The following is a 27,172-nucleotide window of genomic DNA, read 5'->3' as shown; positions in this document are numbered from 1 at the left end:
GTCTCTCTCTCGTTCTCTCGCTCTCTCCCAGTTGGTGACATCACAAGGCAGTCTCAGGCATGGTGAGCGTTTCATTGGGGTCCCTTTTCTGCTTTCCCTCTCCTTACGGGAGCCGTGGGTAAGAAGGGGTGACACCTTGCTGATCTCCTGGCTTCTACACAACACTGGAGCGTTTATTTGGTCTGAATGAAACTGAATGTTGCTGTTGCCCTTAAGCTTCATCTATTGCGGGGCTATTCAAGTGCTATTCAAGGTACGAATCCCCATGCCTTGTTTTCCTTCTAAAGCTGTCAAGGTTTATGTAGAATAATGTGTCGTGCTTCATTTGTTGTTCTGCCACCCCCCCTCCTCTTTTACCTCCATCAGGAAACTGTTGGCTTCATGATGAGCGGGCTACATAGCCTTCCAACTACAACATCCTTACTCCTCTATTAAACCGGTAATCTCAAACTTTTTCATAGAAACACGTGTCTGTTCCCTTACTATCTATCACCAACTATGGTAAAACAATTCACAACTCAGCTCGCTCTCATTTCCTGAAAGCGTCTGCTTCTCAGAGCATTTCAGAAATGTTGTCGAGGTGACACTTCCCACGAAAAAACTCTCAAGCTGCACGTAGGAAGTGACACGTTTTACTTGGGTTGGCACTGGTTGGCCCATCAGCGAGAATAAGCAGAACTTCTTCTCTTGCAGACCAATCAGAAAGAAGCTCTGCTTGGTCCAACAAAAATAGTATATTAAGAGGAGATAGTGATGGACATTTATTTTGCTAGCAAGCAGTGATTGGCCCACCAGAGAGAATAAGGTGGAACTTCCTCTCTGGTGTAAAAATCACAGAAGCATCAAAGACAGCCAACTAGTGAAATATAGCAACCCCCCCCTTTTTTTTCTCCCCAATTGTACTTGGCCCATTACCCTATTTTCTGAGCCATTCCGGTTGCTGCTCCACCCCCTCTGCCGATCCGGGGAGGGCTGCAGACTACCACATGCCTCCTCCGATACACGTGGAGTCTCCAGCCACTTCTTTTCACCTGACAGTGAGGAGTTTCGCCAGGGGGACGTAGCATATGGGAGGATCACCATATTCCCCCCAGTTCCCCCCTCCCCCCCTTAACAGGCGCCCTGACCGACCAGAGGAGGCACTAGTGTGACCAGGACACATACCTGCATCCGGCTTCCCACCCACAGACACGGCCAATTGTGTCTGTAGGGGCACCCGACCAAGCCGGAGGTAACACGGGGAATCGAACAGGCGAGCCACATGTTGGTAGGCAACAGGATAGACCGCTACGCTACCCAGATGCCCTTGAAAGATAGTAATCTAACAGACACTGGAAACTTTTCAGATTGTGTGCATGCATGTGTGCGAGCAGGTTTTACGTGTGTGTGTATGTGTGTATGTGTGTGTGTGTGTGTGTGTGTGTGTGTGTGTGTGTGTGTGTGTGTGTGTGTGTGTGTGTGTTGGGTGTCTGGAGAGAAGAAAGTAGACAGAAAAAAAAAGAGTATGACAGAGAAACATTTAGGTTTCTTAGAGTGATGTGAAGGTAGGAAGAGGAGATGAAATGTCAATGGAGGATCAAGAGGAGCAATTATGGATGGATGAGTCCATCAAGTGACATCAAAACCAGCCAATGACAACTGTCCCCCTAAGGGAGACACCTGACAGACAGAGTATGTCTGGCTTTCATATCAATGGGCCTGTCCATATGCAGCCAATAACAATAAAAAGAAACAAGAGGACAGCGGAACTGGTTTTGTTGGATCGGACAGGATGGGGTTGTTAACCCAGTCCTCTGTGTGTGTGTGTGTGTGTGTGTGTGTGTGTGTGTGTGTGTGCGTGCGTGCGTGCGTGCGTGCGTGCGTGCGCGCACGCGTGCGTGCGTGTGCTTGTAGAAAAGTGAATAGATTTCAGCAAGAGGCTACCAGAGGAATTTCCATTTGAAAGAATGAACGTCATGCACAGAAAATCCTCAAGCGAAGAGCAACAAATCTGCATGTGTGTCCGCGTGCATGTAGCCCCAGACCAGTGTCACAAATATAAGGCCCCTATAACTCAATGCTACATTAACTTCCCAGTGACACTAATCAATAGCCTAAACTTATCAATATAACAGTATTAGAACTACTAGAGTGCAAGCCACAGAGAGAGAGAGAGAGAGACAGAGAGAGAGAGAGAGAGAGCGGGAATTCCCTCTGTATCAACTGACCCTGATCCTTACATGTCAGAGGTCTGTTATTAATGCTGAGCCCCATCAGAACACCCTCTCCTATCTGCCTGCCTTACTTCAACTGGATGAACCTGGTAGAGAACAGAGGGGTGGGCTGAAAAATGGGAACTCGGGGATGGTCCAAAGACCTACTGCTTGTATGTGTGTGTGTGTGTGTGTGTGTGCGTGTGTGTAGGCGTGCGTGTCTAGGTGTGTATGTCAGTCCATGTGTTTGCAGATGCTATTTTTGAAATTCAACATACGATCCGGCAGGCCCGTCTTGTTTGTTCAGACAACACACCCACACATACAAACACACACCTGGCAGCGATAAGGTGCCGTCTTATCAGCGTGCTGTGCTCTGGCTGACGTCAAGGCCTTTGATGAGCTTCATACAGCCATGTCGCTGATAACGGCAAATGACTGCTACTGGGTCCAGACCACAGTGGTGTGCACACACGCATACACCGGTAAACATGCGCACTCACACTCACACTCACACTCACACACACACACACACACACACACACACACACACACACACACACACACACACACACACAAGATCATCATCTTCATACTGTCCTGTTGGGAAAACCACAATCAACTACAATCCCTATACTATTGCTGGTAGCAGCCAACTGACAGTCAACCACAACCCCTCATCTGACTTAACTTTGCCCAACAAAGCCAAAGTGACTTTGAAACAAGTGTACATAACCTGTTTCAATCCCTGGTCCAGACCAAAGGCAACCATGAGCTTACATGCTCTGATACAGCCAATTACAATAAATTCATCCATGGATAAGTATCATGCAGTTCTTTTGGTGTTGGAAGGTCAATTAAGTCACAATCAAATTACATAGCCCATTTATCTCACACGCGCGCACGCACACATACATACACACACACACACACACACACAGAAAGAAAAATAAAAAAAATCCAAAGAGCAAAAAAAAAAAAAGGCAGTGAATCATTGAGCTCTAGGTCCTCTGACTTCCAGCCAACCAGCTACTGGTCTGGTTCCCTATAAAGCCAGAATAATTCAACTGTTATCGGCATCTGGCATGGTGGTCTATTCTGCTGCCTACCAAACACAGGGATCAGCGGTTCAAATCCCCGAGTTACCTCCAGCTTGGTCGGGCGTCCCAACAGACACAATTGGCTGTGTCTGTGGGTGGGAAGCCGGATGTGGGTATGTGTCCTGGTCGCTGCACTAGCGCCTCCTCTGGTCGGTCAGGGCACCTGTTCGGGGGGGGAGAACTAGCGTGAACCTCCCACGCGCTACGTCCCCCTGGCGAAACTCCTCACTGTCAGGTGAAAAGAAGGGGCTGGCGACTCCACATGTATCGGAGGAGGCGTGTGGTAGTCTGCAGCCCTCCCCGGATTGGCAGAGGGGGTGGAGCAGAGATCGGGACGGCTTGGAAGAGTAGGGTAATTGGCTGGATACAATTGGGGAGAAAGGGGGGAATACCCCCCCCTCCAAAGAAGAAGAATTCAACCATTATGTGCTCAGATTTTTCAAGCATACCTGACTGCAGCCTGCAGAACGGGGCGGTGTTCAACGTCGAACGTCTAATCCCACCCACCGTTTGACTTGATCAGTTTAACTGTCGAATTTGGGCAGGGTTAAATGTCGATTTGGGCGGAGGTTAACGCTGATTTCATTGGTTTGGACTTGGTTTTGGGCGGAGTTCAACAGAGTTGGGGATAGGGTTAGGGGATGGATGGATGGGTGGAATTAAACATTCGGCGTTGAGCCCTGCCCCATCATCCTGCAGGCTGCAGCCAAGTACTCCTCAGATTTTCGGTGGGCCATGGAAACTTCTTCCAGTCCATCTCAAAAGTTGTGATCTTTTACAAATCGACTGGTGCTGAAAAGCATATGCACAAGACAGTACATAGACACCAAAATAACACTTGAGCTAAGTTTTTTTTTTTCCCCTTGGAAGAGGATAAAAACATGACTGGCAGTATGGTTGTCTACTATGATACGGACGTGATGGGATAATCAAAGATAGTGAAAAAATATATGTTGACATAGTATATGCCTCCTATGGCCATGCTCCACTTAGCCAATCTCCTTTGAGTGAAACGAGATATATCTTAATTTAACTGTACAAGACATCTCATTGAGACTAAAATAATGAGCATTTGCTTAGTGAATGAGGTGTGTGTGTGTGTGTATGAAAGTATGTGTACTGTATATAAAGCTGTGCGTATGCTGGCATGTGTGTTTGTGTGGGTGGGTGCGTGATAGAGAGACAGCGATGGCAGTAAGCGAGTACATCTGAGACAGAGAGCCTGTGCAGCTATCTGCATCAACGTGAGTGTGAGTGATGGCGCGCGTGTGTGTTCAATAATGCATGTGGCGTAATGATTGCAAGCCGTGCTGAGGTATACAGCGTGGCAGCCAGGCAGACGGGGCTGATGAATAAGTAATGGACGGCATCCGTCTCTCAACACACACCCACACATACATACGCATGTACGCAAGCGCGTGCGCGCACACACAACTAAGTACACGTGCACTCCGTAACCAGGAGCAGCTATCTGGTCAGGAGAGGGAGAAAGGCAACAACTCTCATTCTCATTCTCTCTCATCCCTCACTCCTCTTTCTCAGCGACAAGGTGATGGAGGTACGGGGGGAGCAGACAGTGTAAATCAGGAAATGGGAGGTGTGGATGCAGGGAGGTATTGGGGGTTGGGGTAAGCCCTGCTTTTTTCATCTCTTCCCCCCTGAGGACTCCAGGCCTGGCTCCAAATATGTGAGATACGGTGTCATTTATTATTGATTTGGGTTATTTATAATACAGACTCTCAATCTTTCTGCAACCCACCCGAACCCCCTCCCTGTTTCTCATTATCTTTTATTTCTCACTCCCCATGCTTCCCCAACTGGGCCGGGTATCACTGGCAATCTTTCAATACAGATAGTACAATTATGAGACTAAACACTCTATATGGAGACTAAAATGATGTATATTTTAATTTGTATTTTTTCCCCCCAAATGAAAGCATAGTTCCTCCTTGCAGCACTCTTGGGCCAGCTGTTTTCTCTGCAATATTTGCTTACGCTTTGATTGTGGTCTGATTATATTTAGAAAAGCAATGGATTTTCTGTACTTGTAAAAGGCCCTTCATCAAACAAAAAATTAAATATACCGTCATTGTAGCTACTTGTTCAATGCCCAACATACTAAGGCATTACCTGACTTGGGTTCATACTATTCACCTCGGCCCCCTCTCACTTAGCCAAACTATGGTAACCTTTTGGTTAGTTGGTCAGCAATAAATCTCCAGAGCTTCCGTTAAAGGGGCAGTTCAGCTGCTGAAAGGCCAAACCATTTTATCATTAACTTTGTTTGCAAAACTGGAGTCTACCTTTGGATTGCACTCAGTTCTCTACAATCATTCAGGTACATTTTTCAAACAGACTCCCACCTAATGACAAAGTCCAGGGGTGGGCAACATGATCCAGAAAGAGCCGGTGTGGGAGCAGGTCTTTGTTCCACCCCAGCAGTTACACCCCTGATTCTATTAGTCAACCAATAGTCTTTGCTAAGGACCTTGATTTGTAGACTCAGGTGTGTAACTGCTAGGTTGGAACAAAGACCTGCACCCACACCAGCCTTTTCTGGATCACGTTGCCCACCCCTTTAAAAAAAAAATCACTGTCCAGGAGAACGAATGCCAGCCAGGATGACTGTCGAAACTGCCGGTCTGCATGGGCTAGCAATTAGCTTAGCCTGCCTCGCTTCCACATCCTGTCAGACAGCCCTCGGTGTTTCCTCTTTGGGTGCAGCTCCAGTCAGGGCTGTGGTCCTTGGGCCCACAGGATGCAGCAGACTAAGCTCCCTCAGCTGATCCAATTAACTCTAGCTCTCCCAGCCAGACACCTTTGACACACCTCCCGCACTCCACACAACAACACTAAACACACAGTCAAGGCTAGGCGAGGCCGCCGCCAGACTGCCCTCGGTTTCATCGGAACTGCCAGTCTGCATGGGCTAACAGTTAGCTTAGCCTGCCCCGCTTCCACGTCCTGTCAGACCGCCCTCGGTGTTAACTCTTCAGACACAGCTCCAGGCAGGGCCGTGTTCCCTGGGCCCACAGGCGCAGCAGACCAAGCTCTCCCAAACATCAAAGGAGGACAAACTTAGATGCAGATGTGGACAAAGACACTGCACGGATGGTACTTGTTGAGGCCGCCGCAAACATGAATTCGCTGCCATCTTCCCACACCGGTACTGGGTTAGGCCGCTACAAACGTGAATTTGCGCTGCCATCTTCCCACACCGGAAGTGTAAGTTTTCCACTTCATTTTGAAAACTGCTGCCCCCTCTTTAAATAATTAATGTTTCCCTTTACTCTGAAATATGCATTTATAGAACACCAAAGCTCCACACCATTTTAGATTTGAGGCTGCTAACATCTAGAAGTTATAAACCACGACAAACATACCAGACTGGTCTTGGTATTCTGTGACGTAAGCAACACAGCTGCACCTGATAAAAACCAATGGGTCATTTGATTTGAGCGCGCCAATATCTATCAGCATAACGATCAGCATTGACAGACAGCCAGCACTTACAATGGTCAGTAATTCTGTCAATGCTGGTTCTTTGGCACACCTACGTCCAAAAGCACCCATTATTAATTTTATTAGCTGCAGCTGTGTTTACCCTGCTACGTTGACATCACAGAGTACCAGGACCACAATCTGTGATTTACTCTATCATTCCACCTTATCACACACACCCTGCCATATTTAAAATAAAACACTGTTCGGAATACTTACGATTGATATGAGTCTCTGTGTGTGTGTGTGTGTGTGTGTGTGTGTGTGTGTGTGTGTGTGTGTGTGTGTGTGTGTGTGTGCGCACTTTGTATGCGTGTATCATCTTTTATGGGAAAGTGATGGGAATCACTGGTCTTGGACTTGTTCCTCTCTCTTTCTCTCATACACGCAACACACACATTTTGGTGGGCTGCCAGTGGACTCTATTGTACAGAAGCAGCTATCTGCCCCTGAAAACAAAGTTGCTGCCCTGCTGAGCTGTTGACTTGTTTGTTTACGGGCAGTGCCTAATTGGCACTGTGAATGGCCATTTCTTCTCATGTCACGGCACAAGGCATCACACACACAAAACATGCTGATGCGTATATACAAACACACACACACACACACACACAGACACACACACACAAAATGGGACTGGCACAAAAACAAAGAAGGGCCCAACTGCTAGTGTCTTCTTTCCATTCACTTACTTCTGCATGCAAACTGAGGGTATGTTCACACTGACACGGATACACTGGAAAATGCCATACCCATGGCAAAAATGGGCAGACAGTTTTCTGTCCACCCTTGTGTTTTCTAATCATTTTCAATAAGTTTGTTGTCCACACCGAAACATCTAAATAATAGCAAAACGCTTAGGTGTCTTGTTGGGGGCATGCACAGGCCCCTAGAGCTGGTCAATTTCTACTGATCACATGACAATCAAGTCAGCCTTTTCGAAAAGCTCCGTTTCTGCCATCCAAACTACATGAGACAGTTGTTTGTTTACAGTTTTATCCATTTTACAGAGCATATTCAAAAACATCAATTTTTGGTAGGTGAAAACACCAGCTTAGTGTGGATAGATGGTCAAAACAGAGAGAAAAAGATGTTTTTGATAGAGGCCTGGGTGACACAGTGGTAGAGTGGTTAGCGACATCACCTCACAGCATGACGGTCATGGGTTCGAGCCCCAGGGTAGTCCAACCTTGGGGGTCATCCCAGATCGTCCTCTGTGTGGAGTTTGCATGTTCTAACCGTGTCTGCCTGGGTTTCCTCCGGGGGCTCCGGTTTCCTCCCACAGTCCAAAGACATGTCGGCCAGATGAATCGGCCATACTAAATTGTCCCTAGGTGTGAATGTGTGTGTGTGTGTGTGTGTGTGTGTGTGTGTGTGTGTGTGTGTGTGTGTGTGTGTGTGTGTGTGTGTGTGTGTGTGTGTGGGCCCAGTGATGGACTGGAGGCCTGTTCAGGGTGTCTCCCCGCCTGCCACCCAATGACTGCTGGGATAAGCTCCAGCATCCCTGCAACCATGAGAGCAGGATAAGCAGCTTGGATAATGGATGGATGGGTGGATGATGGAGGCCTACACACATGTGCCCCTGCATGCAACTGAGTGTGTGCAACTTTTATCTATGGTTAACATATGTACTAGACCTTGTTAATAACCAAAAGGATTGTTCTTTCCACACACACACACACACCAGATACATGCATGCACACACACAAAACACACACACTAATAGTCTCAGGCAAATGTGATGTGAGGGTTGTCTGTAAACCTGTGTGTGTGTGTGTGTGTGTGTGTGTGTGTGTGTGTGTGTGTGTGTGTGTGTGTGTGTGAGACACACAGATCTGATCAAGCCACTGAGAAACAACAATCAACTCCTCTTGCAACTGAACAAGACCTAAAAACATCCATGTCTCAAAATGCCTTCTTAAAAACAAGGGAAGGTGAGCAAGAGACTCGAATAACAAATGCCTTGTGCTCTCCATTGCAATGGAGAGCTCCGTTCATTTATTTTTTACACCCTTTCCCTCCATCTCAGTGGTAATGCCTTATGAATCTACCCCACAAGGCTTGCAGCAGACAGAGAGCCATTAGCTGTCAGCGATTCTAAACTGAGCTTAAGGGGGATGTCAGCACACCGCACCGCACCCGCACCCTGTGCACTTAGGATCACATGGGTCACCGCCATGAAACACACGCTCAAAGCTAGCCCCACTCTTTATGGACAGCCTTCACTCACAACTAGAGGATAATGTGAAAATGAAGCTACTCCAAGAGCACTACCTGCCTAAAATATTTCCCGGGCTTTCCCAGACCCTCAACTGTTTCAATACGAACCAAGACATCTGTAAAACTGAGAAAAAAGTCAAATATATTGTCATAGTATTCACGTGTACAAGTATCAGTGCTTAACTTTTAGCTATATACACTCAACTTTTCAAGACAATTAAAGGTGTCTTCTGTCATGCTGGGATTTTCCTTATTTATTGTGCATTATGTAAAGGTAAAAGACAGAAAACTGTTTAAAACAGCAGGGGCCACAGTAAAGAAAATGTGGTTCATGGGATTCAAACACTCAAAACAGGTGGTCTGAAAAAAACAAAAACGTTTCACTATGTCCTCTGGGTAGTTCATCATTTCAATTTAGTGGTAAACTGGAAGGAATTGTTCTAATAGTTGTACACCTTCCACCAATAATCTGTACATACTAGCAGAGACTATCGATAACGGATGAGTGTGTGTGTGTGTGTGTGTGTGTGTGTGTGTGTGTGTGTGTGTGTGTGTGTGTGTGTGTGTGTGTGTTCAGAGGTATCTAATAACTGGCCAACACACACCAATAGTTCATCTTCATTGGAAACAAACACACTCAGTCACAATGGAAAGATCATTCTTTCAATCTGGAAGTAAATTTTCCCCCTCTGTGATGGAACATAGGTGAGGTGATCATCTTTCAGGTCCACAATATGAAAAATAGCATAGATAGCTGCTTAAAGCAAACAAATGTCCTTGTCTTCAAAACAATTACTTTGCAGTTAAATATAGTCCAACAAAGAGGACAAACTTCAAGACATTAGGCTTAGTGCTTGGCTGAAAATGAATTTATCTTCCCGGACTTGATGAGGTTAGCCTTTGGCCACTGTGGTGATGCTGACCAGAAGCTAGCAGATCACCTCCAAGCCTGATGCAAAGGTCTGGACCTTGGAGTGGTCATCCATAATAGATGGTTTCCAGAAGCCTGTCCTGGATCCATATGGCCATGGTATGGCTTTTAAAAGCATTTATAAAACCATGCTTCTGCATTAACAAGTGGATTTGTTGGAAGAAATGGGGAGACTGGGTGGCTGAAATCAAATGCACATACATATATCGCTCTCAAACACAGACAAGCTCGAAGTGGAGGGGCTCACCATTTTTCTCTCTCCCTCTCTCTGTTTTACTATCATACGTACATGGCTTCAAAACATCTCAGATACACAACTATAAGCCTTTTACAAGCTACAGAGTCAAGGTTTGTGGAAATCCATCCGTGCCAGTTTTGACAAGAATAACAAATTTTCTTTCTTTTTTTGCCTGTGAATATTACCGTCACGAGGGGTAATTTTTTTCTAGCGCTACACGATTTCGTGAAAAATTCATATTGCAATTATTGTGGACAATATCACATTTTGCAGTTGCGATATAATAAATAAATTTATACACATACAAATAATACAAATTTGTCATGTTGCCGTGACATGTAGTGACTTTCATTTTGCATGTTTTACACAGTACCGCTTTCTTCTGCTCAATATCGCTGAGCTTGAATCCCATATATCGCCATATAACATAGGTCGCGCTTTTTTGTTTTGTTTTTTTTTTGCCACCAGTTCACCAGCATTAACCTGCTCATTGTCACCGGTATCCATTTTTTCCTTCTTTCTGGTCTGCACACAGCACGCTTCACTGCCTAAACAGAGACTGATTGCTCATCTCTTTATTATTATATTATATTAAATTATATTATATTATATGCAGACTGCACACAAACAGATGTTCACACATGCACATTTTATCATTTAGCTAAATCGCAGCCTTTTGCAGTTATATGATTGCACAGGCTGACATCGTGATTGCGATTAGATTAATCGTGCAGAACTATTTTTTTCTCTTATTACCTGTTGGTGAAATCACCTGTTGGTGTGCCAATGAACTTATTGCTAGACAAGTCAGACATTCATCACCTTTATAACTAGTAAAGGACAGAATAGTGAGATCTCAGATTGAAAGGAAGGTGATGGAACGGGGAAAACGAAGCAGATTTGATGCTCCAGTTCCGTTTTTTAGATAGAAAGAGAGAGTTCAGAACATAAACGGGTTGGCTGGTATCCTTATTGATGTTCTGGGCTTTCCTTTTGCAGTGAGTGGTGTAAATATTATGAAGTTGTGGTAGTTCCATGCCAGTGATTTTTGCTGCTGTCTTTACAGTCCTTTGAAACAGTCTGCAGTCCTGAGCAGTCAGGTTGCCAAACCACACTGTGATACAGCCTGTCAAGACACTCTCCATGGTCCTGCCAGAAAAGTTCATAAGCGTTTTGGTGCTCATACCAAAACTCTCGAGACACCTCAGAAAATACAGTCTCTACTGTGCCTTCTTCAGGATGCAATCGGTGTTGAGAGACCAGGTGAGGGTGTCTGTGATGTGTAAACTGAGAAATCTAAATCTGTCCACAATTTTAACAGATGAACCATTGATGGAAATAAGAATGTGATTTTCTCTGATTTTGCTAAAAGTCAACAATGATTTCATTTGTCTTATTGACATCTAGAGAGAGAGGTTGTTATAATGGCACCATATGGTTAAATCTTCCACACCAATCACTGTGGTGTCATCTGTGAATTTAATGATGCTGTTGTTGTCATATTTGGCAACACAGTTTTTTGTAAACAGACTGTACAATAGGGGACTGAGACAGTAGCCCTGAGGTGTGCCGGTCCTAAGAATTAATGTAGATGTGTATGTTTTACCTATTCTTACAGTCTGGGGCCTGTCTATCACGAAATCCAATTTTGAATGAAGCTCTGAGATATTGGGTTTGTCAAACACTGACACAATCACCAGTGTCACCAGATTTGTCGGAAAGTTCAACACAAGTGACAACCTTCAGGATTATAGCTTTAAAGACAAGCCAGAAATGCTTTTGGAAAGCAGTTTTCCTCTGTACTTTGATGTCAGATCAAAATTGTGCATTAGAAAACAAATAGGGGCATTGCCAACTGTCCATAATCCCTGCCTCCTTGAAACTCATCAAAATCAACAGGAGTGACAATTCATTTTAAGATGATACTTTCGACAAACGTGAAAAAAGTATACAAGAAAAAGAAACTGTTTTCAAGGAAGAAGTAATACTGGTAAAAAGTAATAAATAAATGGTTGGTGAACTGGCGTTTTTTTTTTTTTTGCATGTTAGCATAGATAACCTGGATTATATGCTTTATGGATGAAAAATACATTTCCCATGTAATCATAAAAAATAAAGAAAGAGGTCTTTATTTGAGTTGGCATAATTGTGCCCCAGACGTCTGGCTCTTGGATAACCCTGCCTACCAGCCAACGAACCAGTCAAAACTGGAAAAACACAGACAACCCCCTATACAAAATTCATAACTTAGTAACATGGTAAAATGGTCTCGTTTCCCACTCGACACGCAGCAGAAAAAAAAAAGTGTGCATGCATGTGAACACACGCACACGGCACACACAACAGCAGTTTGACCTGCTGTAAGATGTCAAGAAAATGGCAGCGATGCAGACAAAGTAGGTTAGGGCATTGCCTTCTCTGCCGGAAAACAAAAAAACAAGTCTGCTTCTCAACGCAGCACTGAGCACTCTCCCATATTTCAGCAACCTTAAATCTGTGTGCATGTGGGTATGCCCATATTGGACTTGGTTGTCATATGGGCCATAACCCCAGGCCGTGTCTGAAAGGGCTGATATAATTAGGCAGTAGTAGACTGTGTGTTAAGCCTTTTATAGCTTATGTTCTTCTCTTCATGACCAATTCTTGCTTCTCCTTGGTTCCCTTTCAGATTGAAGCCTGTTTTATTACCCGTGTTAGCCATATTAGTGCCGTGTAAGTTGCAGGTGTATACACACATGACATTTATATTCAAAATACAGGTGTATTACACCCAGATCCTTGCAGAATACACAAAAGTAGAGTGGAGGTGTGCCGAAAAGAAAACGAACAGGAGGAGGAAGGAAGGGAGGGAGGAAGAGGAGGAGAAGAGTGTGTCCTTCAGTTCATCAAAAGTTCAGGACACCAATTTGGAACCACCCCTTGGGCAATGAGCAAGGATTTTGTAAGAATGAGTGTGTGTGTGTGTGTGTGTGTGTGTGTGTGTGTGTGCACGTGAGTGAGTGAGTGTGTCTGACTGTCTGTCTCTGTCTATGCACTGTTGTGTGCACACACTTTTGCGTGGGCCTACTGTGGCTGAGTGAGAAAGCAGCAGCTGCCCAACAGCTCTTGTCCGCTCTGAGCTGGCACTAGGCACGGGACTCATTGCCAGGGCAAGGGGAGGTACAGGGGGAAGGGGTTGGGGTAGTTTGGGAGCCGTGAGGGCCATCTGGGAGACTGGCACCATGGCCTGATGGGGGCAGAGCACGGGCTCATTGGCGAGCATACGTAAGACAGGCAGGTGGTCCTTCATGGGGAAAAGTTGTCACTTGTAACCAGCGACACAGCGCAGGGTAGGACAGCAAGGATTTGGAGTGACAAAGCCTTTTTTATAAAGGGAGTGTTTACTTGGGGTGGTGATGATGGGTTTAGATGTGGAGTTATTCAAACGTAAAGGGCTTACAGACGTGCAAAAGATTAAAAATTTCAAGCATCCAGTGACACACAACCAGTGAAGCACACAGACACACATGCAGACATCATCGCAAAGGCAGACGGGCGGTCACAAACACTTCTATGTTCAGCTGTGAAGCGGTGGAGACAGCAGGGGCCTGGAAAGCAGACAGCACTCATCCAGGGGTCAAGGTGACCTGGAGACTGTGTCCTCTGGAACACAGCCCCCCCCCACCCCACCCACCCATCCACCCCTCTCTCGGTCTCTCTCTTGCACTCATGTACACGGATGCTGGGTTCACATTAACTTGATTTCAACCATTTCTATCCAACATCCACACTATGATTTTATACAATGATGAGCCAAAACATTTTGAACACCTGCCTAATATGCTGTTGGTCCTCTGTGTGCCACCAAAACAGCGCCGACCCGCCGAGGTATGGATTGTACAAGACCCCTGAAGGTGTCCTGTGGTATCTGGCACCAAAACATTAGCAGCAGACCCTTCAAGTCCTGCAAGTCATGAGGTACAGCCACCGTGGATCTGACTTGTCAGTACAGCACATCCCACAGATACTAAATCGCATTGAGATCTGGAGAATTTGGAGACCAGGGCAACACCTTGAGCACTTCATCATGTTCCTCAAACCATTCCCAAACAATGTGTGCAGTGTGGCAGGGTGCATTATCCTGCTGAAAGAGGCCACTGCCATGAAGGGGTGTACCTGGTCTGCAGCGATGTTTAGTAGGGCTGTCAACCTTTCTCTATAATTCCATTCAAATTTCACTCGTTATTATATTATATTCACATTTTTAATGATCGAATTTAGCCTATTATTAATTTTCACTATGTACCTTTACACTGTATACGCAGGCTTATTCATTACCAATGCCACTATCTGCATGTGGTTGTTATATGTTCTGTCTACTAGAGGGCATTCCAACATTACCAATCTTTGTTATTTTTCCATTTGTAGACAGAAATCCAAAAATTTCACACACATCACATTTTAAATGGTCAGGAGTGGTGATCTCTGTGGGTGCATCGTTTTCTGCCATTTCTGATATTGTAACGTTAGAAGAGGGGCGAGCATCCGGGTAGTGTAGCGGTCTATTCCTTTGCCTATCAACATGGGGATCACCGGTTCAAATCCCCATGTTACCTCCATCTTGGTCAGGCGTCCCTACAGACACAATTGGCTGTGTTCTGCCGGTGGGAAGCCGGATGTGGGTATGTGTGCTGGTCGCTGCACTAGCACCTCCTCTGGTCAGTTGGGGCACCTGTTCGGGGGGCGGGGGAGATAGCGTGATCCTCCCACACACTATGTCCCCCTGTCCAAACGCCTCACTGTCAGGTGAAAATAAGCGGCTGGTGACTCCACATGTATTGGAGGAGGCATGTGGTAGTCTGCAGCCCCTCCTGGATCGGCAGAGGGGGTGGGGCAGTGACCAGGACAGCTCAGAAGACTGGGGTAATTGGCCAGATACAACTGGAGAGAAAAGGGGGGGGGGGGGTTGAGCAAAATGATCCAGAAAGGGCCGGTGTAAGTGCAGGTCTTTGTTCCAGCCAAGCAGTTACACACCTGATTCTATTAGTCAACCAATAGTCTTTGCTAAGGACCTTGATTTGTAGACTCAGGTGTGTAACTGCTTGGTTGGAACAAAGACCTGCACCCACACCGGCCTTTTCTGGATCATGTTGCCCATCACTGCTTAGCACATCAAACCAGAGATTGTGATTCAGAGTCAGACTCAGAAAACCTTATTGCTCATCAGATGTGACAAAAGCATTTCATTTCCACATACAGATAAGGCCAAGGCAAGAAGGGTCATATCTAGATTATCACCGGAGATTTGCAAAACTCCTGCGTGATTTTTAAACTAACCTTAATCTAACACTTGTGAAGCACTACCACAGTGCATCCTGGTGTTAGTGTAACTCTTTTAACTAGAAGTTATGAAATACAATAAAGGTACCATGGAATATACTAAGCATGATACTCACTATGGGTCAGAAACCATAAGTTACAAGGATTGATTACGAAGCTAGGATGGACCAAACAATAACATCAGAATTAATACTCTGACAAAATATATTTTTTCCTTTGGAAGAACAGCACTTCCTTTTTTTATGAAAAATTGTAAACACAGTAGGGAAAAAAAATAAAAACGTATACAAAACACAATTATTACCCGGGTAATGAAAAATATACAAAATTCTGATTTATCAATAAGTATCTAGATTCAAAATTCAATCAGGTCCCAATTTCCTTCAGTCAATTAAGTCACTGATATGAACTCAGTCCTTGTGTCAAACACATTTCATCATCTTTTCATAAATCTTTTCAGCTTAAGTTGTTTATTTTTCCTCAATGTGGATCACCCATCTTTAAGTCCTACCTTTTTATACTGACAGGTTATTTTCTGTTTCTATGCAACACCTTTTCCTGTTCAGATTAATTTTTATATGCATACATTTTTTTTAAATTTATTTCTGATTTTTCCCTTTTTCTCCCAATTTAGTGGCCAGTCAATCCCTATTTTAATTCAAATACCCACCCTCGTACTGCATGCGTTCGCCAACTGCATCTCCCCGGCCAGCAGTCTCAAAGTAGACGCCTCGCCACTTTCGTGACAAGGCAAATCCAGGCCGAACCACTGCTTTTCCGACACACCCAGAGACGCATTCATGTGACGAACACAAGCCAACTCCGCCCCCCCTCCCGAAGACAGCGTTGCCAATATTGCTGCTTCATCGAGTCCGGCCATAATCGGATCTGACGAGACCGGGGCGCGAACCCTGGTCCCCAGTGGGCAACTGCATCGACACAAAGCCGATGCTTATACCGCTACACCACCGCGGACCCGATGCATAAGTTATTTAACCTGGGTTACACCATCACTTCCCCAAGTAAACAGTGCACACATACACGTTGATCCTCATGATCTAAAGGAAAACGGGACTCATCAGATGAGCCGACCTTCTTCCACTGCTCCATGGTCCAGTTCTGACACTTGCGTGTCCATTGTAGGTTATTTTGACGGTGGACAGGGGTCATCATGGGCACTCTGACCGGTCTGCGGTCACGCAGCCCCATATACAGCAGGGTGCAATGCACTGTGTGTTGTGACACATTCTTCCCGTAACCATCATTCAAATGTTCTGTGACTTGTGTCAGAGACACAGTAGACCTTCTGTCAGCTCAAATCAGATGGGATAGCCTTCGTTGGCCTTGCGCATCAATGAGCTTTGGGTGTCCAACACCCTGTTGCCGGTTTGTGGTTTGTCCTTCTTCAGACCACTGTCAGGAGGTACTCACCACTGCTGACTGGGAGCACCCCACAAGCCTTGCCGTTTCAGAGATGCTCTGACCCAGTCATCTAGCCATAACCATTTGGCCCTTGTCCAAGTTTTTCAGGTCTTTACTTCTGCCCATTTCTCCTGCATCCAACATGTTGACTACGAGAACTGATTGTTCGCTTAACCATCTAATCTACCTAGACCTTGACATATGCCCGTGCTTGAAGATGATCGTTATACAGTTCACCTGTGAGGGGTAATTATGTTTTGGCTCATCAATATATGTCACTATTACCCCTTTTCCACCAAGGCAGTTCAAGACCAACAAGACCAAAAGGAAATGCAGCAATAATCAGTTCTGCCGAAAAATGCATGCACCTTTTCACCCCTTACTATAACTATCTGAAATCCTATGCTTAAAAACACATTGACAAAAAACACCTGAGAGTTTCCCCTAAGAAATATTGAGAGATTAATCAAAGAAACCTTGTAAATTTTAGACCAATCACCTCACAGGAGAAAAGGGCAGATAATTTATAATGGACATTTGTGTTATGATATTTAAACAAACCATCCGCCAACAGGGAAATAAAAGCCTCTTGTCTATGAGACCAGTTTCTTGGGAGAGCTCCAGTCACGCTCACAGCGGGGTCTGTGAGCGTGACTGGCTGGCTGGTCACCAGTTTGTGGAGCTTCTCAATTCAGAAAACGTTGGAGCAACTTTCAGATTCGCCATCAATTTTCATAAAAGTGCCAGTATTAGACATTTACACAATTAATTTGCCTTAAAAATTCTCAGACATAAATTTTATGATTAAATAGCATATGAAAATTGTATCTGAAACTCACCTCATTTTGCCAGGAAAGTGAAGACGTATATGTATACCTAATGATGTGGCGCTCAAGCCAGCTTTAGCCCGTGGCAAAGCAAACCGGTTCTTAGAAAGTTTGCGAGTTGAACCAACTGTGAACCGGCACTAGCACCAGCCCAGAGCTAGTACCAGATTTGTGTTGGTGTAAAGGGGGTATATATTACTTATTCAACTACTACTACTACTACTACAACTTTTGGCTGCTCCCGTTAGGGGTCACCACCGCGGAGCATCTGTTTCCATCTCTTCCTGCCCTCTGCATGTTCCTCTGTCACGCCAGCCACCTGCATGTCCTCCCCCGTCGTCGTGGTCGTTGTTGGTGTCTCTCGTGTCCGAGGATCCATTCCAAGAGATGAAGGTGTGTGCTTAAAAACTTGGAGCCATTCGTTAAAGCCTTGATTTAAGTGGTGATCAGGTCGCGACGCTGGTCCACACTGCTTGGCCTGGGAGGATCTAGTTCCATGGCAACACAACAGTGAAGACGATGGGATCTGCCACAGGTTGCACCCAAGTGATGGTCGGATTGGGAGTCCGGACTGCCCACTTGTTAGGCACTTACGAGCCAGGGATGTGTGGGATTTTTATAACCGCCAGTCCGCGGTCCCGTTAGGCTTTAGCCAGCTGAGTGCTGCCCAGGTTACACCAACTCCACAAGTGAAGTCCAGTCAATACCGCGAGGAGGGGCCTATCCGGGGTTTGTCACGCATGCAGGAATCGGTAGCCTGTACCTTTCAGCCTACATCATATGACGCTCAGCAACCCAACCACAATTGGTTGGGTTGCTGAAGCGTCATGTGTCCTCCCCCACCACATCCATAAACCTTCTCTTTGGCCTTCCTCATTTCCTCTTGCCTGGCAACTTCATCTTCAGCAACCTTCTCCCAATATACCCAGCATCTCTCCTCCACACATGTCCAAGCCACCTCAATCTTGACTCTCTTGCTTTGTCTCCAAACCGTCCAACCTGGGCTTTCTCTCCAATATACTCGTTCCAAATCCTGTCCTTTTTCATCACTCCCAATGAAAATCTTAACATCTTCAATTCAGCCACCTTCAGCTCCGCCTCCTGTCTTTTCGTCAGGGTACCGTCTCTAAACCATGCAACATAGCTGGTCTCACAAACATCTTCTAAACATTCCCTTTAACTCTTGCTGGTATCCTTTTGACACAAATCACTCCTGACACTCTTCTCCACCCACCCCACTCCTGCCTGCACTCTCTTCTTCACCTCTCTTCCATACTCCCTGTAACACTGAACAATTGACCCAAAGTATTTAAGCTCATCCACCTTCATCACCTCTACTCCTTGCATCCTCACCATTCCACTGTCCTTCCTCTTGTTCACACATATGTATTCTGTCTTTTTCCTACTGACTTCCATTCCTCTTCTCTCCAGTGTAAACCTCCACATTGGTCAGTGTGAGAGAGATGTACTGGGTGTTAAGTATCAGCCAGAATTCCTAGTTTAGCATGGATAGTGTTTATTTCCAATTAATATAATAGCTGAGCGCTGAGACATCAGTAATAGTTTTTTTTTTCTTTACCAGAACACATCCCAGTGTACAGGCCAACTCTATGTCACTCTTCATTCCCATCCTCTCCTGCAGGGCTCGCCAGTGGGTGGAAGCCAACCCCAGATTCACTCTTGTTTAGGAACGAGCTTTGTCCGCTTGGCCTTTTGCCCTTCTATATTTGTGTATTTTCAGCCCTGTGTCTGCCACTGTCATATCTTCCTCTTGGATACATGCTTACGATCTCCATCTGGTACCTGGTCACTCCATTTTTAAAGAGTCCCGCTGCCCAAAGATTAATGCTCAGAAATGTCCCGTACACAGCAAAATAAGAAATTAAGAAAATACAAGCAGAGGACAGGGTCTTTGCAGATACAGACACTAACCACACATGTCTAGTGGGTCATAAGTGATGATTAAGAGGGATTATTTTTGTATGAGTCTATACATTGATCCATGCGCCCTTAATTTGTTGCCCTCCTCCAATGGTTTTCCTCTCTTTCACTCCGCCTGTTCCTGTCTTCCTTTAGGTTTTTTTTTTTACATTGCCCCCTTCCTGTCTGCCACTTTTTCTCCAACAGATATATAATTGAGGGCTCTACAGAGAAGCTGCTAAGTCAGACAGCTGAGGATGACCACTTCATTTATGCAAATCTCTCTCCCTCTCTCTCTCTCTCTCTGCCCCCACCTCTCATTCTGTTAAGCCTTAATATCAGCACGATGCAGACGGAGGAAAAAGTTGCCAACATAGCCCTGGAGCCTGGGAGGCTACTAGTCGCGTTTGTTGACTGCGCACGCCAGGCCCTGACAACACCAGCAGCTCTACTGAAGCCTGTCTCTGCCAGAACACCCGTTTTCATCTACCTCTCTCCACTCTAAATCTCTCTCCTGCCTTCTCTTCCTCCCTCTTTTGCCTCCTTCCTACTCACCCACCTTCCCTCCTTCCCCCACTTGCTCCCCAGCGTCTGTGCTCGGACGGCCATGTGTGAGTGCGTGGGCTGCTGTTAATTTGTGCAGAGTGGGAGAGAGACATTTTGGCTGGTGGAGAATGAGCCAAGTTTAGCCTGCAGTCGACTGGACAGACAAGAATACATGCACATACACACACTTACCCACACGCATGCAAAACACACACACATGCAACTACACATCAGTCCAGCCGCTAAGGGAGGAAGGGTGAGATACTGTAATATCACTTGTTTTCAATGAGAAGTTGTTTCAAGGTTTTTCTAAAATCCAGAGTCCTTTTTGAGATACCATAAGTAGGGGTGGGATGATATGAAAATTTCACGTCATGATTATCCTGGCCAAAAATAATTGTAATTCACTGTATTATCCAGGTAATCATCAAAACATGCTTAAAACTTTTAAACTGGCACTAAAACATAGTGGAATCACTTTGCCTTATATTTTGTTAGGAAACAAATATTTTTATTGCATCGCAGATAGGACACCCATCTTTTTGGCTGGACTGGCCAGTGCAGCCAGTCCTACAAACACTAATATCCCTGACTGACTGAGTGATCCGTTTGACACGATTGGGCCACTGGATCAGGTGACCAATGACGCTTCCAGCTAGTGACGTCACTGGAGTTACACGATTGGTTGGCCGACCAACGACGCAACAAGTAAAGGTAAAGGCTCTGTTGGGAGGGACGCTGCTCTGTTGGCGAACCACAACAGTCAGAGTGTGGTGTGTTTTTGTTTTGTTTGTTTTATTGTTTGTCAGACTAAGTGTTACAGATCCAAACTTATTTTAATTATTGTCTTGTCCGTATGTACTGACCTAGCAAATGAATTTCCCTGTGAACAATAAAGTACGTCTAATCTATATATAGTATCTATTAAACATGGAGGTGGGAGTTTCCCTATTGACCGTGAATCAGCGCAAGCGGTTCGCACGCTAATGAACGTAATATATTGCTGCTCATGGATGTAACTGAAACGCCTGATTGCAAAAATAAAGTCCAATTCACAAAGACAAGTGCTAATAGCCACACGCAGTTAGAGTGAAAATTATTTTCGTCCTCAGAGAGTTGGTGGTAACTGATGCCCAGACTTTCCAGTGATCATGGCAACAGTGATTATAGCCAGGTAATTATTTCATATAAAAAAATAAATTGGCGCTATTTAGCTGTATAAATTATTAGGGTTTGAAAACTGCTGTCCAGTACAGCTGCGTTCATGAAACAGATGTCAAAACAGCCACTTTTAAATGTAGCCATGCAAAAAAGAATGAAAGAAAGAAAGTAAGAAAGAAAGAACCTTTATTTTGTCATTGTAAAAAAATTTTTTTTTGCTACAATGAAATGTGTTTTCTGCATTTCCACCATCTTATTGTGTAGGAGCAGTGGCAGTGGGCACCAACTCCATTTCTTCTTTCCATTGCCTTGGTCAGGGGTACAGCAGGAGTATTATCCTCACATGCATGTCTTTTTGATGGTGGGAGGAAACCGAGCACCCGAGGACACCCACACAGACACGGGGAGAATGTGCAACTCCTCAGAGAAAGGACCTGGGATGGCCTGAGGTTCGAACCCAGGACCTTCTTGTTGTGAGGCAACAGTACTAACCACTGGGCTATCGTGCCGCCCAAAACAGCTGCTTTCAACAGACAAGGTTTTAACCTAGTTTTAATGAACATCCTTATTAGTGGAAAACAAAGACAGAAAACTCTTGCCAACACTCAGCAGGTAATCACAATGACAACTTGTTCTCCTACGGCCAACAAAACCTCCTCCACCATCATACTCATCACACTGGGCTCTGGCAGGGCTATCCAGATCCCATGATGGACGGACGGAGGTAGCGTCTTGGAGGACGCCATTCCTTCACAAAACAACCAGCGAAAAACAGGAGTCACACTCACTCAACAAACAGAAGAAACACCTGTTCATACAGAAAAAACAGATGGAAAAAAGAGGAAAAAAATTCTCCTAAGTTAGAAACACAGACTCCGCGCCATACACTCGATCAAGTCACTCGTGAGGATATTCATGATTATCTCGATAATGGAAATTCACCAAGATCAACTTCACGTGAGTGTTTTTTATCCATGATAAAATCCTATATCATCCCATTCCTACCCAGAAGAGATTTGACCTTTTTTCCTTGTTTTGAGATACTGACACATTTTGAGGGACAATTTGAAGAAAAGTCGAGGCTCATGGGAAATTTCCCAGGGCAAAGCTTTAATGGAAACAAATGAAATGCTCTCTCTAAAAGGGCAGTTTACAGAAAAATAGAACTGAATATGAGATTGAATGACTTGTTACGATGGACATGATTGTGCTCGCTCCATCTCATTTAGTCCCACTTACACCCCCCTCTACCACGCACGCAAACACTCACACCCACAGATGTCACAAACTACGACAGGTGACGTTAGCTCTGTTCCTTTCACTTCCCCCTCTGCAGAACTTAGTCACCCTGGTTAGTATGCACAAAAATCTGTCTTCATCACTGTGTCCTGCAGATCCTCCTCTTCCTCCACCAACCAACACCTCCTCTTTATCCTCCCTCTCCCCCTCTCTCTAACACATCAGGCGCTCACTCAAGCTGATGCTCATCCCTTTTTGGATCCCAAGCTGCTAACTCACAGAAAACACAAATACATGCAAACATGCGCATGCATAGACCAGGCATTGAACAAAAACACTCAAACACACATGGGCTGCTCTCTTTCTTTTTTTTTGTGAGAGTGATTTACAGAGACTTAGTCAGTAATACGCACAAACACTGAAAGTGTTTGTTAGTCTTGGCAACCATTATAATGCATAACTCTAACACATCCTGATGAATGTGTCATGGCACAATGTACTTCCTCTGATACAAAAGAAAATGTCTTGTTTCTTTTCTTTGGGGCGGAAGTACAATGTCTAGTTGACAAATTTCCAAGATGTGTTATAATCATAGTTATAGTCACTTTTCATAATTAGGGCCAATTTGCCAAATCCAACTGTTTCTGGATTGCTTTTAACAGGAGTTTAGATGTATTTGTTGTGATTCAGTCAATATTAATGGGAGGCCTAATTGAAGGTTTCAGTTTTCTTTTAAAGACAAACTCCAACTCCAATATCAGCTTGTGTTCTGCTCCTTTCTCATTTGCGAGAACTGCTCAGAACTGGGACATCTTGGTCGTGATGGTTACAATGGTACTGACACGGGTGGCAGTCTATTCCGTTGCCCAGCAACAAGGGATCGCCGGTTCGAATCTCCGTGTTTACCTCAGGCTTGGTCGGGCATCCCTACAGACAAAATTGGCCGTGTCTGCGGGTGGGAAGCCGGATGTGAGTATGTGTATGGTTGCTGCACTAGCGCCTCCTTTGGTCGGTCGGGGGGAACTGGGGGGTATAGCGTGATCCTCCCACGCGCTACGTTCCCCTGGCGAAACTCCTCACTGTCAGGTGAAAAAGAAGTGGCCGGGACTCCACATGTATCAGAGGAGGCATGTGGTAGTCTGCAGACCTCCCCAGATCGGCAGAGGGGATGGAGCAGCGACCCAGGATGGCTCAGGCGAGTGGGGGTAATTGGCCAAGTACAACTGGGAGAAAAAGGAGGGGGAAAACAAAAACAATGGTACTTACATAGCTCCTCACAAGTACAACATATTTCATGAACAGATGGAATATATTAATTTCACTCTTTGGCCGGCCATGAAACCAATTCAGAACCTCCAATAAAGTTGCCTGATATCAGACAGGACTGTCAACTCATTACACTCCATTTCCATCTTCAGTCTGACATCGTGTCCACTCTAACCGAGCTCCCTGGGGAAGAGGGATTTGATTCTCACTCACCAATCACTACAGGCCAACATATCCGCCTGAATCTAACCTCTTTTTAAGGTCGACACATGCATAGCCATGCCAACGTACTGGTTTTGCCGGGGTTTTAAGAGTAGAGAAGAGCGAAGTGAAAACAAACTATGATGTCAGGCGATATTGAGAAGACATGCCATCTAACTATTGATAACGGCGTTAGTCCCACCTGTGGTGTTGATGGGCTAATTGTTAATCCCCCCACGGCGCTCATTGGATAATTGCTTTTTCAACCCAAAAACTGCCGTTTCATGTCATGATACCAGACCAAGAAACAGTCTACTTGGGTGGAGTGGTGGAGTCAAAGGTCTGGACCCAACCCAGGCAGCTGATAAAGTGGAAAAGTCGTAAATCTTAAAATATGGCCATTTTATTTTTTTCAGGATAATTCCTTAAAAACTGACCTTTCGAAAACTCATCAAACACAAGCAATGTCCTTTTTGCATCTAAGGGAGGAGACAAACAGGGGGAGGGAATAAAGGAGGTGCCATGAAAGTCTAAGATCCTTCCTGTGTTTCTTTACCTCCCCACTTTTCTGTCCCTGAGGCCTTTTTTTTTTTTCTCCCAATTTTACCCGTCCAATTACCCCACTCTTCTGAGCCATCCCAGTCGCTGCTCCACCCCCTCTGCCGAGCCGGGGAGGGCTGCAGACTACCACATGCCTCCTCTGATATATGTGGAGTCGCCAGCCATTTCTTTTCTCCTGACAGGAGAAGGAGAGGAGTTTTGCCAGGGGGACGTAACGTGTGGAAGGATCACGCTATTCCCCCCAGTTCCCCCTCTCCCTGAAAAGGTGCCCCAACTGACCAGAGGAGGTGCTAGTGCGGCGACCAGGACCCATACCATACATCCGACTTCCCATCCGCAGACACGGCCAATTGTGTCTGTAGGGATCCCCAACCAAGCCGGAGGTAACACGGGGATTCAGACCGGCGATCCCCATGTTGGTAGGCAACGGAATAGACCGCTACGCTACTCAGACGCCCACGAAAACCTAATTTTACAAGGACCATATACTATAAGGTGCCTACTTCACTGCATCCACAGTGTTAACTGAATGTCAGCTAACTTGAAAAACCTCTTCTAAGAACAAGCTGGTACACAAAGCTGAATATCAATGCTCCTATGTGTGTTATTGTGTGTGCATGTCAGTGTGTGTGTGTGGTGTGTGTGTGTGGTGTGTGTGTGTGTGTGTGTGTGCATGCATGCACGGGCGTTCCTGTTTGCTAGGGCTGCATGATCATGAAACAAGCTATTAACAGACCACAGCTCCAGGTCTGGCTGCCACGGTGGTGACGTCACTGCCGTGTCCAGCGTTTCCCTCCAGCCACATAGGACTAACATGCCGCTGGTGGGTTGACAGCGTGCTGGCGTGGTGTGAACTTCCCCTGTTCCTGTCAAAAAGAGAGCGCGACGCTCGATTGACACCTCCCTCGCTTTCTTTCTGCACACTTATCCCAGATACATAATTCACACAGGCATGCGCATGTACAGACACATGTACCCAATGACACCAATACACCACAAAGATCATCAAGCAGTCAAGCCAGGAATTAAAGATTGCTGGGTACTAAAAACAGCGTGTGACATCAGCTCATGGAAATTATTACATGCTCACAAAAACAAACAAGCTCTCCCTCGCTCTCTCACACACGAACAGATGATCAGAGTTTTCTACAGCTAAGTGCATTAGCCCTCACCGAAGCCATCAATGATGCCACTGAATCACAATCAGCAGCGACAGTCAGCAAGCACAACAAATGCAACACTTCACAGCTAACCCAAAGACATTAATACAAACTCTCCAGCGTAAATTCAAATGGATGTGTCTATTACGCTTCAAAGCAGAGATTGCAGCGACCCCGCTGATATAAAACAACAATCACACAGCAGACTAAAACAAAATATTTGGCCTCAGAGAACGCCTTCAGTGTAGAAAAATCTGATGCAAAGATGGGGGAGCCTGTCCGAAATGAAGCAAAGTGACTTGGATAACTGGCTTTTTTCCAAATATCACATTCTAATTATCTCTAAAATGAGGGAGAGATGATTTGGTTTTTTAAGTCACAAACTAAATCTTTAGGAAGATTTAAAATAGAATTCCAATAACAAAAACAGCATAACTCTGTGGTTAGATCCTGCCAGCTGATACCCCAGACAATGCTTGAAAAGACTGAACATCCTGCAAATGAGCCCTCTCCTAACACACAGATTCCTCTCTCTCTCTCTCTCTCTCTCTCTCTCTCTCTCTCTCTCTCTCTCTCTCTCTCTCTCTCTCTCTCTCTCTCTCTCTCTCTCTCTCTCTCTCTCTCTCTCTCTCTCTCTCTCTCTCTCTCTCTCTCTCTCCTCTCTCTCTCTCTCTCTCTCTCTCTCTCTCTCACACACACACACACACACAGAAGCAGGTGAGTGGTCCTACCGGGTTGAAGGTGGTTGAGTGTGGCGGGTTTAAGGAGCTCCAGAGGTTGCTCTTTTCTGGCCAGGACGCCTGTTAATAGACAGACAGCAGGAAGAGTATGGCCCTCAGTAAAACAACCAAACTTATTCAAAAAAAAAACAAAAAAAAAAACAAACAATATAAAAAACTTCAACAACAAAACTACAACTTCCATAGGGAGTTATTTCAAGGTAAAACCAGGTCCAATAAGAGAAGAGAAGGGAAAGAAGAAAAGCAGAATGGAAATCAACTGGTGCTGTGCTCAAAGGTATGAATGTGCCACCCAGTCAGAGAGAAAGAGTGAGAGAGAGAGAGTGAGAAAGTGAGAGAGAGAGAGAGAGAGAGAGAGAGAGGAGAGAGAGAGAGAGAGAGAGAGAGAGAGAGAGAGAGAGAGAGAGAGGGAGAAATAAACACCCAGTCGAGTGTTAACACATTACCTGTGCTGCCTTAGCTTCAACACAGGTGTGTACCTCATGTTCGCGCATGTATACGTGCACTGACACACACTACATATACACACATGCAGACGATAATTATTCTGAAATAAGGAGCAGACAGGAGCTCAATTCAGTGGAAACCAGTCTATAAATAGCCTCGTAGGACACACACACACACACAC

At 45.3% G+C, this 27,172-nt stretch overlaps 1 protein-coding gene across 1 annotated transcript in view; it reads right to left on the bottom strand.

The window, feature by feature from the left end:
• hdac4 (histone deacetylase 4) overlaps positions 1 to 27,172 on the bottom strand; it is a 218,972-nt gene that overhangs the window by 105,678 nt on the left and 86,122 nt on the right. Inside the window, exon 3 of the mRNA XM_056289300.1 lies at positions 26,536 to 26,604. Within this exon, the coding sequence (XP_056145275.1) occupies positions 26,536 to 26,604 (69 nt within the window). The remainder of the gene's footprint in view (positions 1 to 26,535; positions 26,605 to 27,172) is intronic.

This window comes from Lampris incognitus, chromosome 11, assembly GCF_029633865.1.
Source record: "Lampris incognitus isolate fLamInc1 chromosome 11, fLamInc1.hap2, whole genome shotgun sequence".
NCBI lineage: Eukaryota > Metazoa > Chordata > Actinopteri > Lampriformes > Lampridae > Lampris > Lampris incognitus.
This window is presented reverse-complemented; position numbering and strand designations above follow the sequence as displayed.